The sequence below is a fragment of the Lynx canadensis genome, chromosome E1 (assembly GCF_007474595.2).
Source record: "Lynx canadensis isolate LIC74 chromosome E1, mLynCan4.pri.v2, whole genome shotgun sequence".
In the NCBI taxonomy this organism is placed as follows: Eukaryota; Metazoa; Chordata; class Mammalia; order Carnivora; family Felidae; genus Lynx; species Lynx canadensis.
The window spans coordinates 41,499,113-41,520,207 of NC_044316.2; the positions used below are offsets into that span (position 1 = coordinate 41,499,113).

At 44.9% G+C, this 21,095-nt stretch overlaps 1 protein-coding gene across 1 annotated transcript; it reads right to left on the reverse strand.

Annotated features, from left to right (window-relative positions):
• Positions 1 to 2,180: 2,180 nt before the first annotated feature.
• On the reverse strand, positions 2,181 to 20,812 carry LSM12 (LSM12 homolog). Its single transcript, XM_030297009.2, has 5 exons — positions 20,631 to 20,812; positions 18,728 to 18,861; positions 4,864 to 4,973; positions 3,336 to 3,462; positions 2,181 to 2,551 (listed from the first exon to the last, which is right to left on the reverse strand). Exons 1-5 carry the CDS (start codon positions 20,752 to 20,754, stop codon positions 2,459 to 2,461), a joined length of 588 nt encoding a protein of 195 aa, XP_030152869.1. The 5' UTR covers positions 20,755 to 20,812; the 3' UTR covers positions 2,181 to 2,458.
• Positions 20,813 to 21,095: the final 283 nt, after the last annotated feature.

Below are 21,095 nucleotides of genomic sequence, written 5' to 3' on the forward strand. Positions count from 1 at the left end.
TTGAGCTCAACTATTCATGCTGCCAAAACCCTTGTTCTTTCTTCACCTCCCTGCCTTTCACTCGACCTTAATTCCACCTCTTGAAGTGCTTCCTACCAGAAACCGTTGCTACCTACTGTCTCCCATTCATAGACCTAAAGGGGAGGAAGTGATGGTGTGGGACATGTGACACGGAGCTTCCTTCCAGCCTTCCAGTTTCCATGATTCACACTACTTTAACGGCATCTCTTAGCATTTCTGGAGCTTACAAGGTCCCTCTCCTTTCTCCCTTTTACCTTCTCCAGCTTATACTTCTGGGCAGACTAAATTGAAGGCCTGGTACTTTAAATCTAGCTCTGGCCAGGGGCGCCTGGGTGGTTGATTCAGTTAAGCATCTGATTCGGCTCAGGTCGTGATCTCACGGCTCGTGAGTTCAAGCCACCCATTGGGCTCTATGCTGACAGTTCAGAGCCTGGAGCCTGCTTTGGATTCTGTGTCCCTCTCTCCTCTGCTCCTCCCCCACTCACGCTCTGTCTCTCTCTCAAAAATAAACATTAAAAAAAATAATCTAGATCTTGCCAATGGCAAGTGGGTATGCAAGTACACGTATCAGTCTTCTCTTTTCTTCCAAACAGCCGTAACAAACAGCCTTGCATACGTGCCCACCCCTCTGTGCCCCTACCCCACTCACACACACCTCCCAACCCAGGATCCCTTTCTTAAATTATATCCTTTGCACTATATTACTGGGAGAGCTCCAGGAGATGGAAGGAGAGAGAATAAAGAGTAGGAAGCAGAGAATCTAAAGGGAAAGATTACCAAACACTTACTCCCCCCTCACACCGCTCCCCCCTGGGGTCTCTAAAGCACGTACAAACCTGAGACATGAGTGATGGTTAAAAAAATTTGGGTTTTATTGTTTTTGCTAAACAATACTAAAAAAAAAAAAAAAAATTCATTTTGAAGGCAGGGCTTGAATTATTTAATTTTGATCCATTTATTTAATTAAAAAAAAAAAAGGAAGGGGAAAGAGATCATGGCCAAAAAGATAGTAGTTACCCCCCACCCCACCCCCAAAGCTCTAGCCAGTCACATGAGCATCACCCACTTCCCACTCGGTGCCTGACATTCAGCTGGTGGCACACTCTGCCCCCCTGGGCTGCCCTGAAGGCATGGGGGCAACAGGTGCCAGTTTTAGCACTCAGCAGGTTAGTCAAACCAGACAAACTGGTGGGCTAAAGTCCAGAAATTCTCTCCAGGTTTTCTGCCCATTGGCTGAGCACATACAAACTATCATAAGCTTGTAAAATTTCAGGGGGGTGGGGAAGGGCATAAAAGCAGGAGGTTGGTGGGAGCAGAGAAACTACAGGTCACCCAAGCTTTCTCCTGGGCTACTGGCTCTGGATACAGACTCCGAGAGACTGGGAGAGGTGGGCTCCAGGTTTCTTAGGAAGAAAATCATCCTTCGAGGAGGAGCTGAGACGTGCCATGCAAAATAGTTCTTCCTGCAGAGGGCACAGGAGACAGGGCAGCTGACTCTCCCATCTAGGAGACAGGAGTGTGGTGAGGAAGTTCTTCTAGTACCGTGAAGTAAGACAAAAGGCAGAGGGAGAATCCTGAGGTTTTGGCCAAATGTGAGACTGGTACACACACACAGTTAAAGACTAAAAAGCCATCAGGAACCCTCACAGCCGAATCCCACCTGCAAACACCGGCTCTAGAAAGTGCTGCAGAAGATTCTTGCTGTGAACCAAGTCAAGTTAGTTGCCTGGCTATAGGTGGTGGGGAGGGGAATACATTTTTTATTTTCGAAGGGAGGAGGTGGGAAGAGCGGCCATGATCTAGTAAAAAGAGACCTGCAAGAAGCAGAAAATATTTAGAGAACATTTTAATATATATTTTCATATATATATTTAAAGTTAAGAAAAATAAAACTAATTCAAGCCATGCCCTGTGCAAAAAAAAGAAAAAAAAAAAAGAAAAAGAAAACCAAAGACAAATTTAAAGTGAGACCTCTGTCTGCTGCTCTAGTCTCGACTTCAGTGTCACAGTCAACTTGTTACTTTTATTTTGGAAGAGATGTAAAAGTTTCTTTCAATCACTCAGAAGGCAAGTGAAGCCACTTATAAAAACAGAATGGCAGGGACAGACTAGGAAAGTCAAAGGTGAAAGGGCAGAGCAGGAAAGGAATTTTCAAAAATAAAATTAACAAGGTGACTGTTCCAGAAGGGGACTGTGAAAAGGACATGGTGGACCGAAGTCTGTTAGTCAAGTAATGATTCAACTTTTAAATTATTCTCTTGTTCTTTTTTGTTGGGTGTTTTGTTTGTTCAAGTCTAAGATTTGGAAATGCTGACCCTTTGTTAACAAGAGCCAACAGGAAATATAGGATCCCTTCCCTCCCCCGGCCTGCCTCCGCCGAAGCCACCACCATCGCCTCGCTGGCTCGATGCTGGAAGAGTCCTCCGTGTGTGTGGACTCAGGATGACAGGGCAGCCTCCTTCTGTGGTTGCTGGGCTTGTGAACGCTGCAGTATCTTTTGGCTTTCCACGTCTCTAAAATGTTTTTCAACCTGAAAGAGACCAGTTCAGCCTAGGTCAGAACAGGAGATGGGCACCGAGGCCTCCCCAACAGTTCACTCCAGGTCTCCACAGCCTCACGGACTATTCAGGCATCTCTGCCCTCGCTGTCTGCTGGTCCTGCCAGCCAAAGGTAGGCAGGGGCCTCTTGTTTCAACCATATTTGTTGCAGCTTTGGCCAAGACTATCTAGAAGAAAGTGAGTCTGTAAGCTAAAACACAGTATGAAAGGAGATTATTATGTCCCAAACTGCCTCGCCCCTCTTCATCTAAGTGCAGAATGAAAAGCTAATAGGGAATTAGCAGTCTTGGACTTTTTACATCCACGACATTGGTCCCTCAACCCTCAGAGCGTTTTTTCCTAAATGCTACAACGCAACCTAGATAGTCATGTGACATATGCAGGGTCAGAGACCCAACAGCAACTGACTTATACCAACCAGCTCCTCCCGAGAGGAACCCAGACTGGGATGAGAGGAACTGCTCAGGTGCAATACCACAGAATGGTCTGGCTAATTCCAAAAAGCCATGCCAGGGAGGACATGGGGCTGGCCGCTTGCTTTACCGCATGCTGCCCAGCGGGTTCCATCCCCACAGAAGTGGCCAAACCATAAGCTCCAGAGCACTGCAGTGCAGGGGGCAGGTGGCTAGGCAGGGCTGCTCTCAGGCTGGTAGGTCGGAGGCAGGGATCTCAGCACAGTGTCCTGCCCTGATGCTGGGGAGGGGTGAAGGTCAAGGAATCATCCTCTCTCTAAAGGTTCATGGCTCCTTTACTTACTATTTTGCGTACATGGCTCAGTGCACTCCCCTCTTTGCCTTTACAGTTTTCCACTTGATATGGGGGTGTAATAACAACTTCTTCCATGACTACGATGTTTTTTTCTTGCCATTTACAGTCTTTAATGCTGGAAGGAGAAGAGAGCAGGTGAAAGTTGCCTCTTGCGGCATCCCACACCTCCTGCCTGATGAATAAGTAACTCCAGGAAACTGACCCCAAGTTCTCAGCTCACAACTCAGCCAACAACTAGATGCCAGCAGCCTACAGGGAAGAGTAGCCACGACACATTTCCTGGGCACCAGTGGCTAGGAAAAGCAATGACCTGACATGTACTTATTCTGAGAAGGGCCCAGAAGAGGCACTCTGAAGCATTAGGGACCTGGAAAACCAGAAAAAACTTGGTGGCAGCCTCAGAAGTCCAAACCAAATTGAATTCAAATAAGAGCTAGGCTCAGGCCACTAGATGCAACTTAAGTAGCAGCCTAGGGCAGGGGGTTGGCAAACTTTTTCTATAAAGAGTCAGCCAGCAAATATTTAGGCTCTGAGGGTCATACAACCTCTGTCACAACTACTGAACTCTGCTGCTGTACTACACAAGCAGCCACAGATAATACAATACATAAACAAATGAACAGATGTGCCCACTACCTGGAGTTTGCCAGCCTTTGGCCTGGGGGGAAACGGCACCTTTAGAAAGACAGGAAAAGAAATCCCCCCATCTTCCTGTGATCTGTACTCTGCCACCCACCTCCTGAAACAGTAACTGCTCCTCAAACCGGCCCCTCTCAGTTATCAGACAGCTGGGCACTTGCCAGACTGGGAAAACCCATTGCAGTTCACACTCGGGGAAACACAGGGCAGCTGATATTCCTAAGAGTTCCTTCACATACCTGTAAATGTTCAGATACTCATACCATGGCCTCGAACAGCTCTGATGCCAGCTGCCATCTGTGCACCAGACCCAGGTGGTTAAATAGGGTAACAGAAGGCAGCAGGGGGGAGGGGGAGTGTCAAATGTTTCAGTGTTTCGGCAGCTAGGGAAGCTAGTGGAGAGTCAAATGACTTCTGCTGTGACAAAATGTCTTTTAGGAGGTGGTAATAAGGTGGCCTTCTGCTCTCCCTAACTCCCTATGTTTCTCCCAGTGTACAATCAGAGACAGACTTGTAACTCCCTTAATAAAACCCCATCAGCTTCTGGAGAAAGGCATGACAAGGTCAAAATAATGAAAGAGAAAGAAGCCCCGTGTTCTAAATTATGGAATACCAGTTCTGAAAGGGACTCAGGATAATCTAATCCCAAACCAAGTTTTACACATGAAGAAACTGAAGCCCCAAAAAACCAACTTGTCCATGATTACACCATTCTCCTGTATGGAAGGGCAACAGACACCCACATCCCTGGACACCAAGGTGCTGCAGACACACTAACCAGCATCTCTGCTGACTTTCGGGAACACAACTACCCACATAGCACAGCCTGGCAGCGCTGCCCCCGGGGACAAGGGACCCCTATGCTCCCCCAACTCACGTCTTGTGTATGGTCTGGAAGAGCTGCTGGCCCTCTAGGGAAACACCAGCGCTGATTGCATAGGCCTGGCTCAGCTTCTCCTCCTTCTCTGTCCGTGCTTTGCTGGCAAGCTAGGGTGGGGGAGAGGAAAGAGACTCAGAAAAGCATTCACCTTCATTCTTCCCAACAGTCAGGACCTGTTGAGGAAAGGAGGCTGGAAGAGACTAGTTTGGTAGATTCAATTCTCTCAGAGTTCAAAAGCGAAACATACACATACATAATATGCCTGAGGGGTTATTGCCACTGCGGCAGACATTCCTTCCATCCAGTACTTACTAAGTGCCTACACATACCAGACATGCACCGTGCTGAACTGGAGTACAGCACTGCCGCCGGGACTGGACAGACTACGAACAGAAACAAAGTAACTACAGATAGTGCCAAGGAGCTGGGAAGAAAATAAAGCAGGGCAACCTTACACAGTGGGACTGGGAAGTGACCATCAGATAAAAGGTAATGCATACATCTCTATGAAAGGAGAGAATGAAGACCTTTTATCAGCCACTGCTAGTCTCAGTTTTAAAAACCAACGTCTACAACACCTTCAGAGACCAGAATATGAGGTTCAAAAGACTATCTTTCTGGTACCACACTATCTGTGCTCACATGGGGAGCCAAGACCCAAGTAAACCTAACCCAATACTGTCCACCTTCAACTTGAGCTACCGTTACCCTGCTCTTTAGAAAAAGGAATGGTCCACATTCTACCTTATGTCTTTCCTTAACTGCCCTCTAGTGGAATGCTCACAGACTGATCAAAAGAAATTCTAGTAAAATCTAGTACAGTAGTCGCTCCCCACCCACCCCCAGCCCTGATCCAGAGTCAACCTCGGTCTAGAAGCAGATGATCCTCCTCCAGACATATCATCAGGTCAACAGTAACCCAACGCTACACCACAGCTCCTACATCATTCACCTCACTTCATCTCCTCACGTAGGCATTTTATCACCTCACATCATCACAAGAAGGGTAACTAAGAACAGTACAATGAGGTATTTAGAGAGAGACAACCATATTCACGTAACTGTCAGGACAGCACACTGTTATAATTTTTCCATTTTATAGCTATTGTTGATCTTTACTGCGCCTAATTATAAATTAAACTATCATAGGTATGTATGTACAGGAAAAAAGCCAGTAGATACAGGGCTCGGTACTATGCATGGTTTCAGGCATCCTCCAGGGTCTTGGAATGCACACCCTGCAGGTAAGGGGGGAATACCGCAGTCTACTAAAATCTAGGAAATCCCTCCCAACAGGGGTGGGTTGCCCCATCAACCCCTACTGCCCCTCTAACACACTTCTAGTCCCCACCCTACACTACTGGTTGCTAGAGACTCCAGAAGGGCAAATTCGCTAGAGCATAAGACGCAACAAATATTCTGGACAAGACGGTTAAAATGAAAGGCAGACAATGCATCTGAAAGTCAAACAAATGAGTTAGAGATTTTTCAGACCCATTAAGGGCTTAGTATACTGATGCTGCAGCTCACCAAACACAGACACAAACACACACGTGAACACACATAATTTGTCCCCAAATACCAGCTCCTTAAGATAGAGATCATACCTCTTGCACATCCCCAAAGTACCTAGACATTTGGAATTCTTAAACATTTATATTCCGCCTAACAGTGACCCTTCAAACCACAGACCAAATTTAGTTCTACAGGCAAAGTGTCTAATCGCTTGTTAGCAAAATGAAGCACTTTATTAAGGTGTGGGTTTGACTATGAAGAAGAGAAAAGGAGACCTTCAACTGGGTCATGGGGAGCCCTGTCTCTGAGCTTCAAAGATCTGAGGGGGGGAGGGGTGTGAGCACCGAAGAGAGAAGTCACGCGCAGGGTCATTTCAGTCTCCCTAGGGCAGAGAGGGAAGAAAGGCCAAAACTACAGTGACTGGAAGCTGGAGATCCTTTCTCACATGGTCCCCGGTACATGGAGAGAGAGAGATAAAGCAGGAGTAAATAAATAATCTTTCAAGCCTGGTCCTGCCAATCTGGCCCCACCAGGCCAGAGTCTGCAGAGAAATCAATGCACAGGGCTGACAGTGTCCCCTGGAGCCTGGGCAATCCCAGCGGCGGCAAGAAAGCACACTCGGTCTCTCTGCAGAGAGAGCTGCTGCCGGTGTGATTTAAGCAGCAACAGGCAAAACTTACTCAATCACCAAGAAAACCCTGATAACAAGGAGGTTCCTTGACTCTCATTTTTCAAACACCCTGTACAAATCTGAAGTCTCCAAAGACAGAAGGTAAAACCAGGGGCAACAAAAGCTCCCCTGGATTAACCACACTCCTACGGGGCTCCTGGGAAGCACAAGTGACCAAGCAGATGTTTATCTTACCCCATGAACAAGCAGGAGGGTCTCACATTTTGAGGTTTTTCTAAAAAAATGTTTATCCCCGAAAACCAAAAACATCTCCCAGTGTTGGGTCTGACAAAGCTGCGTCTATAAAGCTTGTGTTGACTAGACAATACGGATACCAGAGCAAAACATCCTTGTCATCCACCTAGTAGATTAAAAACCTAACATGACCCATTCAGTGGGAGGAACTGGCTCAGGGAAACCAGGCACCTATGCAGAATGGTTAAGAATGGAATGGACAAATTAAGCTAGAAGAGGAGGTAGAAAGGCTGGGAGCCACTTTTGAATTTTTGCCAGAGGCATAATGAAATACATATAAATCTTAGCCGGAGTGATTCGTTTGGACAGGCTGAGTAATAGCAACACAATGACTAGAGAACAATGATTTCAAAATACACTTCTAGCCCCCCAAAACACCTCTTCTAAAGGCTCTGCAGGCAAAGGAGAATAAACTGGGTAATTCTCCATTTCAAGTCACAGTGCAAACAGATCCCAAATGCTAAATGATATACAAACCTCAGAAAAGTCAACAGAAATCAGAGTAAGCTGTTATTTCAATTTGCCCCAATATCCTCAACTACTCTACCTGGACCTGCAATTGTGCTTTGGGGGGTCTGGATGCACTGCAAACCCTGAATCCTCCAGCTGTCAGTTTATGAACTGTATTTTCAGGGCAATCTGAAAAATGCTTAAATCTGACATTCAGCTCTACAGATATGCTTTCACCAGGAACTTGTACAAATGGGGTAAATTTCTTCTACGAAGGATCCAATCGGTTAGGCACAAGGAAGATTACCCTCACAAAAGGAATCTAGAAGTCTTTCTTCTCTCAAAATTGGAGTTGAGAAGGGAAGAAGATTACCTTGTTCTTTTTAGGCAGGTTCCTTAAAACCCATGAAAAGTATAGATAAGCGTCCCTTTGTAAAGCAAATAACTATCACTCCACCCTCAAGTTAGCAGTTACACAGATGTAAATTTCCCCACATTTTTGTAAACTAATGCATTCGTATAGATGGTCCAGTTATTCCAAGATACTAAGTTTACAGTTTTTGTCAAACCACTAGAGGGAACCAATGGAAGCTGCCCTCGGTAGAGGTGGAGAGTGTGCCTTCTCAGCTTGGAAAGGTTAGCAGGATCATGATTTTTTTAATTCAATGACCGTCACCACACTACATCTATTTTCAATGCAAACATGCTAGCTGCTGGCCTCTCTTCCAATCAAATCTGAAGCACTAACTGGTTAGAATCTCAGAGAATACTAAAGGCACCACTTTACAAACACTGGGTTCGGGCAAACTGAGAAGCAAAACCCCACAAATATGTGTCACTAACATGCATGTGGCTTAAATGAAACGACTGCACAAGACAACCTGTGCTAACATGCCTCTCCTTTTATTTTGTACGAGACCCGGTGAAAAAGTGATTCCCTGTCTACTAACCAGCACTTCCTCCTGTGGCCATTTTATATATAGCAACTTGACATGGGCTACAGAGAAAAGTACAGGAACTTGACACCGGAGCACATCAATATTAAAAGGCATCCAGTCACGCCTGCTGTTGGGTAACCCTTGAGTGAGTGAACTAATGAACACCAGTGACACACACCTCCTGCACTCAGTGACACGGGGAAAAGGAAGCAGCCACAACAACAAAATCCAAGCACCATGCACTTCATCTTGTTATTCAGTCACCAGCTGGGCCATCTTATTTCCACACACCCAGACCAGGAAAGCACAGGTGCTGTGGGGAACCCAGAGGGATTCCTACCGCAAGTATTTAACAGGCTGTGACAGCTGATACAACAAGGGAAGCAGAGTCCAAAGGAGGAACATGCTGGATGTGACCTACTGACTCCAATGAGCCACTCTCAGTTTGTCTTCTCTGTGTACACGGGCTTTCCAACCAGCTGCCCTCACAGAGAGGTTAGGAAACACCGCAGCTGCTGCCCGCACGGCCTGGTGGAGGCTGAGGGAAGACAGACTGCAGCAACGAAGGACAATTGTCATCAGGAGGGCCCACGCTTGTTTCTGTGGCTTCAATTCTGGGGTGCACTCTTAGAAAGCCCTCCTTCCTAGCCAGCAATAAGCGGGCTCGCAAAAATATTTCTTCCAACTATCAAATCAATATCCCCAAGTCTTCTTGTTCCCTAGCTGAAAGCTCCTGTCTGCTGGTTTCAATAAAATACAGTTCTTTACAAACAGTAAAGAAGAACCATACTTTGCATGGTTGGGAACTCCAAAAATAGAGTATCCCACTTGCCGTTGTGTCCTAGAATACATAATAATGAATCAAAACACTGAATCAAACAGGAACCGCAGAGCCCAAGAGGCCTGGCAGTGAATATTAAAATTCTAAGAACCAACTTGTTGAGTGAGAGCTTACTCCGCCCTAAGCACCAAGCTACACACTTTACATGTATTCAGCATTTAATCTGCACAACAAGCCTATGAAATAGGGACTAAAATTCCTCCTACTTAATAGATGGAGAAACTAATCACAGCTGTTAAGAAACCTGCCCAAGTCTACCAAGCCACAAGTGGGAGAGTGGATTGGAACCCAGTCTGACTCCAAAGCTTGCATTCTTAACCCTGTCACTATAAACAGTTCCACCTAAGGAAGTCTAAATGACTGCTGAAAATGTAAATTTAAATGCAAAAGAAAGTATTTTCAGAAAGGAAAAAAGTTTTTTTTCCAGAAAGGAAAAATATTTTAAAACTTAGCTGCCACCTTCTCTTTTTGTCAGCGCATTCTGGCATTTCCATCAATGTCCCCAGTGCAGAACACAGCTGTCTGCTTTCTAGTAAAGGGTATCTCTTCTGAAAAGGGCCTCAGTCTCACCCTAAACTTCAAGGACATCCTTTATTTCTTTTGTTAAAGGTAACTTGCAGGAATGCTTTTCAGAAAACAGACATTATATAAGAAAGCAGTTCAGACCAATAATGACAGGTATTCCCTCGATCCATCTTTTTTTTTTTTTTTTTTTTTTTTAATATTTAAGTAATCTCTACACCCAATGTGGGGCTTGAACTCATGACCCCAAGATCAAAAGCTGCATGCTCCTCTGACTGAGCAAGCCAGCCAGCCAGATGCCCCATGGACCCATCATTTTCTGACTGGGCTGAGACTAGGGAAGCTAAGTCAAGCAAGTCTCTTGTACTTGCATGTTAAGGTATGTTGAGTGCTTTGAACTACGAGGAAAAACAACGTGCAAATCCAGGGGCCGCAGCCCCACCTAAAATCTCCAAGCTTCAACACCATCCTTGTTACCATGATGTAGCTGCTGCACAATACAGACCAGCCTGGAGTCACAGTCCCCTCCATAGGCAAAGCTTTTTCTTTCACTGGGTTTAAAACAAAAACTAGTTGTCAGTAAGTCAAGAGTTTGTCAGCTATTTGTAAGTTATGTCACCAAACACAATTCATAGCTAAACAGAAAACTAAATCTCCAGGACAATGAGTCATTTCCTAGTCCTGAGACCCTGAAACCAGCACTGCCATGGAACCTGCACATGGCCCTGTCAGAGAGAAAACTGGCTGGGATATAGGCTGAAATTTGATCTCAACAACCCATCTCTGAGAATGTGCGCTCAAATTAGCCAGCTCACACATGGCAGTGAGGATTAAGGGAGACAGTCTGGGTGAAAGCACTAGGTGTAAAGCACTGTGCAAATATTAGCTGTTAACATCGTTATTAAAACATCATTACTGTTAGCACAGAGAAGGTGGCCTGTGGGTCATTTCAGAAAAATTCATACAATCCAACCTTCCTTTAGCCAATGGGCTCAGTGTTTCCCTTTCTGGTTTCTGTAAGAGCTGCTAGATAGGTTGTAAGTCCTAAAGAAGACATCTTTCAAAATATAACTGGAATAATCTATTGGAAATCCCTTTCCCCTTCACATGCCAAAATGGGTGCACTATCTAGTGAGTAAAGAGTTGATCTTATTCACGATAGTGAAAGAGCCATGCACTGTTCTTTCCTGGGCTCTGAAAAGAGAGAAAGCAGAGTAGAATAGAAGAGCCACCCCCTTACGCCTAGATTCCAGCTCAAACCCCTGCCTACCACGCCCTAGCTGCAGGAACCTGAGCAAGATGCATAACCTCTCCAGAGCCTCAGTTCATTCATCTGGGGCCCATCCTGAAGGGTTACTGTTGGGAGTTCAGTAAGCATGGAAAGCACCTAACACCAATATGGCACACAACTCATCCCTTTACTCCCTGAGAACAACCAACCTCCGGGTTAGCTTACTAAAAGAAGTTTCCCAATTGCAGAGATGGACAAAGTGAGCACCTTCCAAATCCGCTGGATTCCATTTAACTTCCTTCCTTTTATCGAATATTCTTCAAGACCCTACTCCATTGTTACATCAGAAAAGCCTTCCCTAAAATGTTTACTACTCTATGCCAGGGACTGGCAAACTATAGCCTGTGGGCCAAATTCAGCCCAACACCTGTTTTAGTTATGCTTTATTGGAAAGACCATGCCCATTTGTTTACATATCATCTATGGCTGCTTTTGCTACAAAGGCAAAGTTGAGTAGTTGTGACAGAATGTACAGCCCACAAACCTGAAACATTTGCTATCTGGCCCTTCCAGGAGAGTTTGCTGCCCCCAGCTCTATGCTCTCACAGCACCTCGCTCACACCCCCACTAACACTGACCCTGCCACATTGTCAGCACTAGTTAAATGCAGCTCTCCCTCACCCTGCCAACAAACAGGAGATTCTTTTTTTTTTTAATTTATTTATTTTGAGAGAGAGCAAGAGAGGAGGAGGGGCAGAGAGAGAGGGAGAGAGAGAATCCCAAGCAGGCTCCATGCTGTCGGTGCAAAGCCTGACACGGGGCTCAAATCTCATGAACTGTGAGATCATAACCTGAGCTGAAATCAAGAGTCAGATGCTTAACTGACTGAGCCACCCAGGCGCCCCCAAACAGGAGATTCTTGTGGGCAAAGGCAGTGTTAATCATCTTGACATTCCCAGCACCTGGAAGGAAGGGGGAGCAAGAGGAAAGGAGGATAAAAGGAACAGAAACTATTAGACTATTAGAGATTCATAGAACTAACAGATCCAGGTTCCAGTTAAGTGACTAACACAGGGTCACACAAATTACTAACAGCCCAGCTGCAAAAAGAACCCAGTTCTTTAAATTCCCCACATTCTACCACACATACTGCTAGCTTCTGACACAGCGTGCAGATCCTTTCATTTCTCACCTCAGGTACAATTTGCTTCCCTCTCCAGGGTAGTGTCTGGTATTTACCTAAGCTAGTCTCAAAATTCCAATGCTAGAACTTGACTGCATCACCTTTCCCCCCAGCCTTTTCCCCTCAAGCCTGTTCTGTAGCAGGAAGACCAAACCAGTTAGAATGCCCCTTTCTTAAAGCAGAAGAGATACCACCACTGACCCACCAGAAAAATCCTTATTGCCAATCATCTCTGTGTCAAAGAGTGCAGACATGCCTTCAATAACACACCTGTGGCACACCTCCGCTAGTCATTCGAGCACAGCAATTTGTCTTTTCAGGTGGACAGCGATTGTCCCCACACCCTGTAATGTCAAGAAAGCCCCCTTCCAAAGCAAAACCATAACCTAACGAGGGCTCACAGAGTCAGCTGGCAGCCATGCACCCTAGCTTGAATGGAGTCATGAGCCCTCACCTAGAGCACCGTATCCCCCACTAGGGGGGTCAGTCTGACCCCAAAGTTTAAATGCCACAGAACATGACATCCTTCAACAGACTAGTGATTTCTGAAATGGTAGTCAATCATTCTACCTCTCTGACTCCATCTGACACCACTCACTACTTAACATGTCCCGTCACTCAGCAGTCACCCCCCACCTCTACCTTCATGACACTTTCATGAAGAACAGCTGTGTCTGTTCACAGCCAGGTGCAAAACTTACTGGTGGACTCTAACCTAGTACTGGGCACTTGACAATATATTCTAATCGAGGAGCCAATAGGTTAGACGCGATTCCTAGAGGCTAGAAAAATTTTATCTGACCAAAAAATCCTGCTTTCTCTAGAAAAGTAGTTCTTTCCCTTCCCATTTACACATACTATGAACACCTTCTACCTCCTACCAATATACACATAACCTAAAATCAGGCCATCTGATTCTACTTGGTGTGAACTCCATACCCCAATACATTAGGGTCACAATACGGTCAAGGACCTGGCTAACAGGATAGGTCCATGAACGCAGGCCACAATGCAGTAGCTATTAACTACCCCAGGAGTTTACTCACACTGAGGATTAACCCTCACATCACTGGAAAGTCTATGGTTATGCTAAATATTAGCTTTGAACTGGGAGAACTCAAAACAAAAAGTCAGAGTCAGGTCTTCCCTCAGTGTGACATCATACCTAAAGGTGAGCACTGAGGTCAGGTTTAAAAAAAAATTTTTTTTTAATGTTTATTTACTTTTGAGAAAGAGACAGAGTACAAGCGGGAGAGGGGCAGAGAGAGAGAGAGACACGCAGAATTGGAAAGGGGGGGGAGAGAGAGAGAGAGAGAGAGAGAGAGAGAGAGAGAGAGAGAGAGACAGAGGGAGGGAGGGATACACAGAATCGGATGCAGGATCCAGGCACTGAGCTGTCAGCACAGAGCCCAACACGGGGCTCGAACTCACAAACCCTGAGATCATGACCTGAGCCGAAGTAGGATGCTTATCCAACTGAGCCATCCAAGGTCCCCGAGGTCAGTTTTTTTAAAGTCAACTTTGTGACTCTTCCATTTTCTCAGCCTTTCTTTCCAGACCTCCCCACAATCACCACCAATCTCCAAATACCCTTCTTATTCAAAGGCAGCCAACTCATTCTTCATTACCAAGGGCTAATGATAAGCCCTTTCAATCTCTTTCTTCTTCCTGGTTGCATCAGATAACTCACTGCTTGTTAGTAAGGTATAAATGGGTAATAAATGGATAAAAAAAGCTAAAAAATTAGTCAGTGGTCTGGTAAGGGAGGTGGACACCTTACCTGTGGATTTCAATTTTTGATGTTTTGTCACTTTCCCTGCCTCCCCCCACAACATACAACTATCTCAAGAAAGTCTTCTCCAACTCAGCAAAGTGAGAACTTACTTCTCATTCAATGCAGATGATTTATTTAAACAAATACATACACGTGCCTTGGCTGTGTCGGTGAGTTCTTTCCCAGGAATCTCAGAGGCTAAAAAAGCACAGCCTCCTTCGCTGTGTGACTGCTCACTCTAAACTCCAGTACTCGGCCAAGTGTTCACTTAACTATGCCACCTGATAACACTGCTCTGGAAGTTCAAGTTAATTCTGGTCACCAAGAAGACATCTCTTAAAAACACGTTTTAACTACATTACATATTAATGGTATTCAATACAATTTTGATTTTCCCCAGTCCTGGCTTGGCAAGTTTGGATATCTGAATGAATGTCAGACCAAATCCAGGCTAGAATGACATAGCAATGGCATTCATGTTCTTAGCTGCCTTCCCGCTGTCATACTGCCCCTTTTTCCCGATCTTGCCCCCATGCCATAATTCAAGGAACATCAGTTGGCTACACAAAGCTAATGCAAAAGAACAGAACTAACATTTGCCAATTCCAGTCAACGTGACCTAATCCCCATAACAACTCTATGAGATAGACACTAACATTATCCCATTTTTATCGTGAGAAAACTGATGTTCAGTAAGGTTAAGAGGCAGAGAAGTGACTTTTAAAGACTTACCCATGTAGCCCGTTTTTTCTACTAGACCACACTCCTCCTGACCACACAATACAGAGGTTCTCTCTACGTAGAAACATTACTTAACATGGGACTTCGCAGTCAAAATATTAGACCCGAGTTCAAATCCCAGCTCCATCACGAGTTGCAGGACACTGAGCTAGTGACTCATTTTCTCTGAGCCTCCAGTTTACTCTTCTCTAAGATGGTGATGGTAGCCACACCATAAGAACTATCGTTAGCATTAAATGAGACATCTACCAATTGCTAGTTCAGAGAATGGCACATAAAAACATGAGCTCCCACACTACTGGCCATATAACCTAGACAAGTCACTTAAACTAATAAGCCTGTTAAATGAAAAGGAAAAGAATATACTACAAAGATCACATGGTGGTGGTGAGAATGAAATGAGAGGTGTCAAAGCTCTTTGTAATCTGTAAAGCTCTAGAAAAATAAATGTGGTCCCCGACAGAGCTTACCACAACACCTACACAAAACAGATTTCAGGAAATGTTTTATAATGCTACATAAAAGAGACCCTTGTTAATGTTGACATGTCCCAAATCATCTCCTGAGAGCACTACTAATCCATGGGCAGTCTTCATCCCCAGGGAACAAGATGCTGAGTCAATGCAAAAGAACTTGTTAAGAAACACCCAACTTCATTCTGCCACAGGGACCCTAGGGTTCTTCTCACCCTAAAGCAGTATTTAAGTTCCTCATGACAGAATAAACTAAAAAGCCACATAGTGAGTAATCTGAACCTCACTTATGACTGGCTTTGATGTGCTTTTGTATTTTTGCTGAAATGCTTCTATCTTATAGTCAGGACACTCAGAACACTTTAAAAGTACAACAGTACCGTGGAGTAGATCGAGTGATACTCATGAACTTCAGCAACCCCACTGTCCTCTTCCAAGCTGCCTCTCACATCCCACATCCCTGTAGACACAGGACTTCTTAGCCTGCAGTACACTGTCAACTGAAAACAAAACAGGCTCATCTCTAAGAACTGCTAGTTCGTACCTTCTCTAGTTGGGCTGGAATTAAGTATTTTCTTTTATTGAAGGACCTTCTCTTCCAGTTCCTGCTGGGTCAGAGTAAACAAATATCCATTTTATATCAACAGGATTAAACAGAGCGCTTACTATGTCAGCAACATGAGCCAACATGTGATGGTATCTTCCACTGGAAGTGGTACACACAGGTGGTGCTTCCCCACACTGTGAGCAGCAAGTTTTCTTCCAGGGATCTCTGAGCACTTTAGTTCTAACATGCTTAAACAATCCTCCATCTTTAGAAAAAAACCCAAGTCCATGCTCTTCCATGGGATGAACTTTCCATGGCATTCAATCAATAGGTAAACAGCTGCCCAGATTAAGTTTTCAATAACAGTGCAGAAGGCTCTTCTAACTGAATCCAGGGAGGAATCACAAAGCATCCTCAAACGCTGGGTTTCAGAAAGCCAATATAAGCTTACTCATAAACATCTCTGCAAATGAAAGAGGGAATAAATGAAATCCAAAGATAGCCCTCCAACCTAATTTTAGTTTTTAGTTTGACTCCTCTCCCCAGAAAACAAACCCTTTTCAAGACTTGGCAAGCAGGCCACAAAGAAAAGTAAAAATTTCTGATATTCCCCAACCTATGACACAACCACTTTCTTGAAAGGGTGGGTAAACAACTAGTTTACAACAATGCTAATAAGCTAAAACTGAGCAGCAGAAAGCAAAACCCCAAAGACAAAGATAATCTACAAAATTAAATAACCAAGAACTATTTCTATTTGAGGTCAAACATAAGAGAGTGACCTTTTAACAGTCCCACCCATAACACTCCAAGCCCTCTCAGATAAATGGTGGCACTTACTGTCACAAGAGCAGAAACTTATTATGTTTTACATTAGAGAAAATCATCCCTTTCAGATAACCTTTCCTCTACTACTCACTAAAGATTTAGTTATTTAGTGACAGACTTCTCCTACCCTATAAAAACTAACTCAGAGCCTATTTTCAACATATGAGGAATAAACTATTTCACTTGCATCTTTTAAAATCTCTTCAGCCAAAAGAAGACGATGCAAAAAACTCCTACACTGTAGAAGGTACCTAAGCCAGGGTTTCAAAAATCTAGAAGTTTCTAAGAATGGAAATATTTTTTTATGTTTATTTATTCATTTTTAAGGAGAGAGAAAGAGAGAGAGACAATTCCAAGCAAGCTCCACACTATCAGTGCAGAGCCCAACACAGGGCTCGAACCCACGAACCGAGAGATCATGACCTGAGCCAAAATCAGGAGTCGGACACTTAACTGACTGAGCCACCCAGGCACCCAAGACTGGGACGTTCTATATGCAATAGCCTTTAATACGGAACCCAAGACCTTTCTGAATCTGTCCTCAGCCATCACTAAAAAAACGAGTGGTATTTCTCTGGAACCTGAAAGGGAGCTCCCAATCTGAGGTAAGTATATTCTGCCAGCCTCAGTTACCCTCTATTGTTTCAGCTGCCTGAGTGTTTCCTTGCTTTGCTGAATTGTAGCCAACACACCACATTCCCAAGAGAGGTAAGAGAATATACATTATTACAAGACTCCTCTAGAGGGAAAAACTTCCACCATACGAATTCAAGAGACTAAAGGAAAGGCAGCTGCTATTAAAATCAAAGGTCTAACTTATTTATTCAAAGAATATTAAGCACCTATCCTGTGCAAGGCTCTGTATATTCAGCCATGAGCAAAACAGGTATGGTTCCCATCCTCACAGAACAAAGTTTGGTGAGATAAAAAAGTAAACAAATGACACACAATTATAATTATACAAAGACTACGAATAGGTAACCTTAAAGTTCCAATTTGCCCAGGATACACTGATCTATGCTTGTCTCAGTGTAAAACAAAAGCACTCTGCTTTCCTCCCAAAAATGTCCCAAGTTGGACTATAAATGCTATGTCACCTGAACTCTGGAAGATAAGGTACTGTAAAGAGAATGGGGGCAAATTCCTTTAGCCTCTGTGATCAGAGAAGACTTCTCAGAAGAGGTGCCATTTAACTAAGTCCTGAAGGATGAGGCTCCAGACACTCTGGAAGAAAGAGCATTCCAAATACAAGGACAGCAAAGACTACAAGGCATGGAGTGGTATTATTATTACAATACGTGAACTTTGGCTGATAGAAGGGAAGAGTCAAAAAAAGTGATTTGAGGGTTCCCAGATATCAGTACGTACATCCAAGATTAAAATATCCTAAGCCTCTAATTTTATCAGACCTCAAAATTCAAACATAAAGACAAAAATGAAGCTTGAAGGCAGTAGTTTTCAATTTTTTGTATGTCATGAATTGAGAATCTCCAAAATACTCCATGTGTTCACCCAAAACCACATACACACATACACACAATTTCAGGAGGTTCACAGGCAACGCCCCTACCCAACCCCACAAACACCAGAAGTTCGCACATGGACTCCAGGTTTAAAAAAAAAAAAAAAAAAAAAGCCCTCTTTCACAAAGGACAAAAGCAAGCTTGCAACTTTATTTCTTTATTTGGGCATTAAAAGGTTTCTTAAATTTTTTAAGGCATGCAGGAATAAAAAGAAAACTTAAATTGGTGTTTCTTCAAAAAGGTTATCAGAACAAACCGTTAAGTCAATGAAAACGTGAAAAACAATAGACAACGTATGTACCACCAGGGGTCAATGAGTCTCAATTTTTCCCACCATTTTAAAGAGCCAGAACTGCCCTCAAGTCCTTACCTTACTAACATTGAGTGAAGCTAGGGGAGGAGGGGTTTCTGTTCGGTCATTAATTATTTCCACTTCTGAAACATACTGTAAGTTTATGAGCAAGATGTCTGCATGGTTGGGCTTTCCACTGGAAGAGGGACATTCTGGTGAGAAAATAAAGTTAAGGAAAATAGGGGCATGGAGAACACAACTCACACAAGGCTGGTGTAAAAGGTATGTCACGAGCAAGAGGGGGGCAGGGGAGCCTCACAAGAATCACAGCTCTCCTCAGGAAATCTCTGCCTGTCACCTTCCACCCGCTCAAAACCCCAGAACCAAAAGATCTCAAGGTTTTCAAAGCCAAGTATTATCTAAAATTGGAAGCCTCAAAAAGGGTTTCTGTCACCTCTCTACTGGTCGTATGGAGGCATAATGCTGTGTTAACGCTGTATATATAGTTTTTCTTGAACCTAAGGAATCACACAGGAGAGGCGGTACTTTCTGTTCCTGGTATAATAGTTCTTATATCTAGATACTGCTCTTTTCACTTTTTTAGATTTCAGATTTCCCATTCTGCAGAAGAGAAAACTACAGCACTGGGAATGAGGGTCACTCAAGGTGACCCAGCCAGTTAACCCATTTGTTTATGTATCCATTCATTCATTCACTCACCCATCCTCCAACTATTTATCAAGAGCATATCACATGCCAATTAAAAGTAATTCCTCATTCCAAAACCCTTCCACTAATGTAAAAGGTCTCACAGGATCTAGGTCTGAGTTTTTATATTTTACAAAAAAAAAAAAAAGATGTTCAGAGGACATCTTCCTAAACTGGAAATCTACAACTAGTGGTTAAATAAATTAAAATACTTGCCACTCAAGTGTAGCACTCAGTAGGAAACTTCCTTTTGAAAGATGCCATAAAGGATTACGCCTCAAAAAAAAAAAAAAATCCAAATAAACCCACCTGTGGCTTAAAAAGAAGGGGAAAGGGTGGCACATTTATTACAACCAGGAAGTATTTTGTTTCCAAGACTGAGTTTCCTGGAGTAACTCAGAAATCATTTCCACCCCCAAAGAAGCAGGCCTTCTCTTCCATTCTGTTTAACACCGCCACTTCCAAAAGGGGAGGCAACTACTATGGAAAAGTCAGGACTCCATGTGCTGGGCTGAGCAAGAGAAGATTAACTTACTCTTTCACCTGTAACCCACACAACCCCACATAAGCCCCTAAAAAACGTGGTCTTCTCTCTGGACCAGGTTTCCAGTGCAAACATCCTCAAAACAGCAATCTTCAAATGACTGAGGAACCTAATTCAGTACTCCCCGCCCCCAACAGCACCACGCATACACACGCACCAGCAAAACAAGCCCCTATCCCCATTTCAAATACAAACTGTCCTGCAGTTACTCTTCCCCAAAGCAGGCAAGGCCCATTTGGTCACCACCCCACCGCCCTTCCTTGGACTAAATCCCACCAGGAGACACCCCCTCGTAAACTCCATAGCCTTGCCCCACCAGCAGATCCTTACTCTACACACCCCCTCCCCACATGATTCTACCCGCCCCCCTTCCATCCGGGCTCCAATCCACCAGCCCCCTCCCACGACCACCCTCTCTCCTGATGACTGTGTCCCCTCTCATAGCGTTTCCCCCCAAAAAGCATCCGCGTGTCAAGCCCCCCTCCACCCACTGACCCTCGCTCGGGGCCCAGCTCCCACAAGGGGTGGGAGACAGGGTCCCCAAAGCGGACCGAGGGACACACGAAGAGGGGGAGGGGAGCTCAGGGCCGTGCGCATGCGCTCCGGGCGCCGCGGTAGCCGGTCGCCCCTAGGCCCGGAGAGGGCCCCAGCCGCCGCCGTCGTCCCCCACCCCCCCACCACCGCACATACACGCCGGCCCGGCCTCGGGCTCCGCGCAGCGAAGGATACTTAAAGCCAGCATTTTGGACTGGTAGTCGAAGGCTACCACCTCGCCCTGCAGCCGCTGCTCCTGGCACGTCCGGCACGACACCTGGCTCCCAACGCTGAAGTACTCGCCCGGAGGAGCCGCCATCTTGGGAGAGCAGCCGCGGCCGGCGGCGGCGGCGGCAGCAGCGGGCGAAAGCCGGGCCCCCAGTGAGCGCCGCGACGCGACGCACGAGGCGTGCTGACGTCACACGCCAGGGCGTGGCCTGGCGCTGGGTGGGGCGGGAGCCTAGGTGGAAAAGGAAATAAGAGGAAATAAAGGAGAATCTGAGTGTTTGTGCAAGTGCGCCCGCTTGGTAAAGTGCTTGCAGAGTCCATTTTAGAAGTTAAAGATAAATAACCTACGTTGAATGAGAAGGGGAAGGTGGAGGGAGCTGCAGTCTCCATTATGTGCCCACGTTGACACAAGAGTTTAATGAATGAACTCTG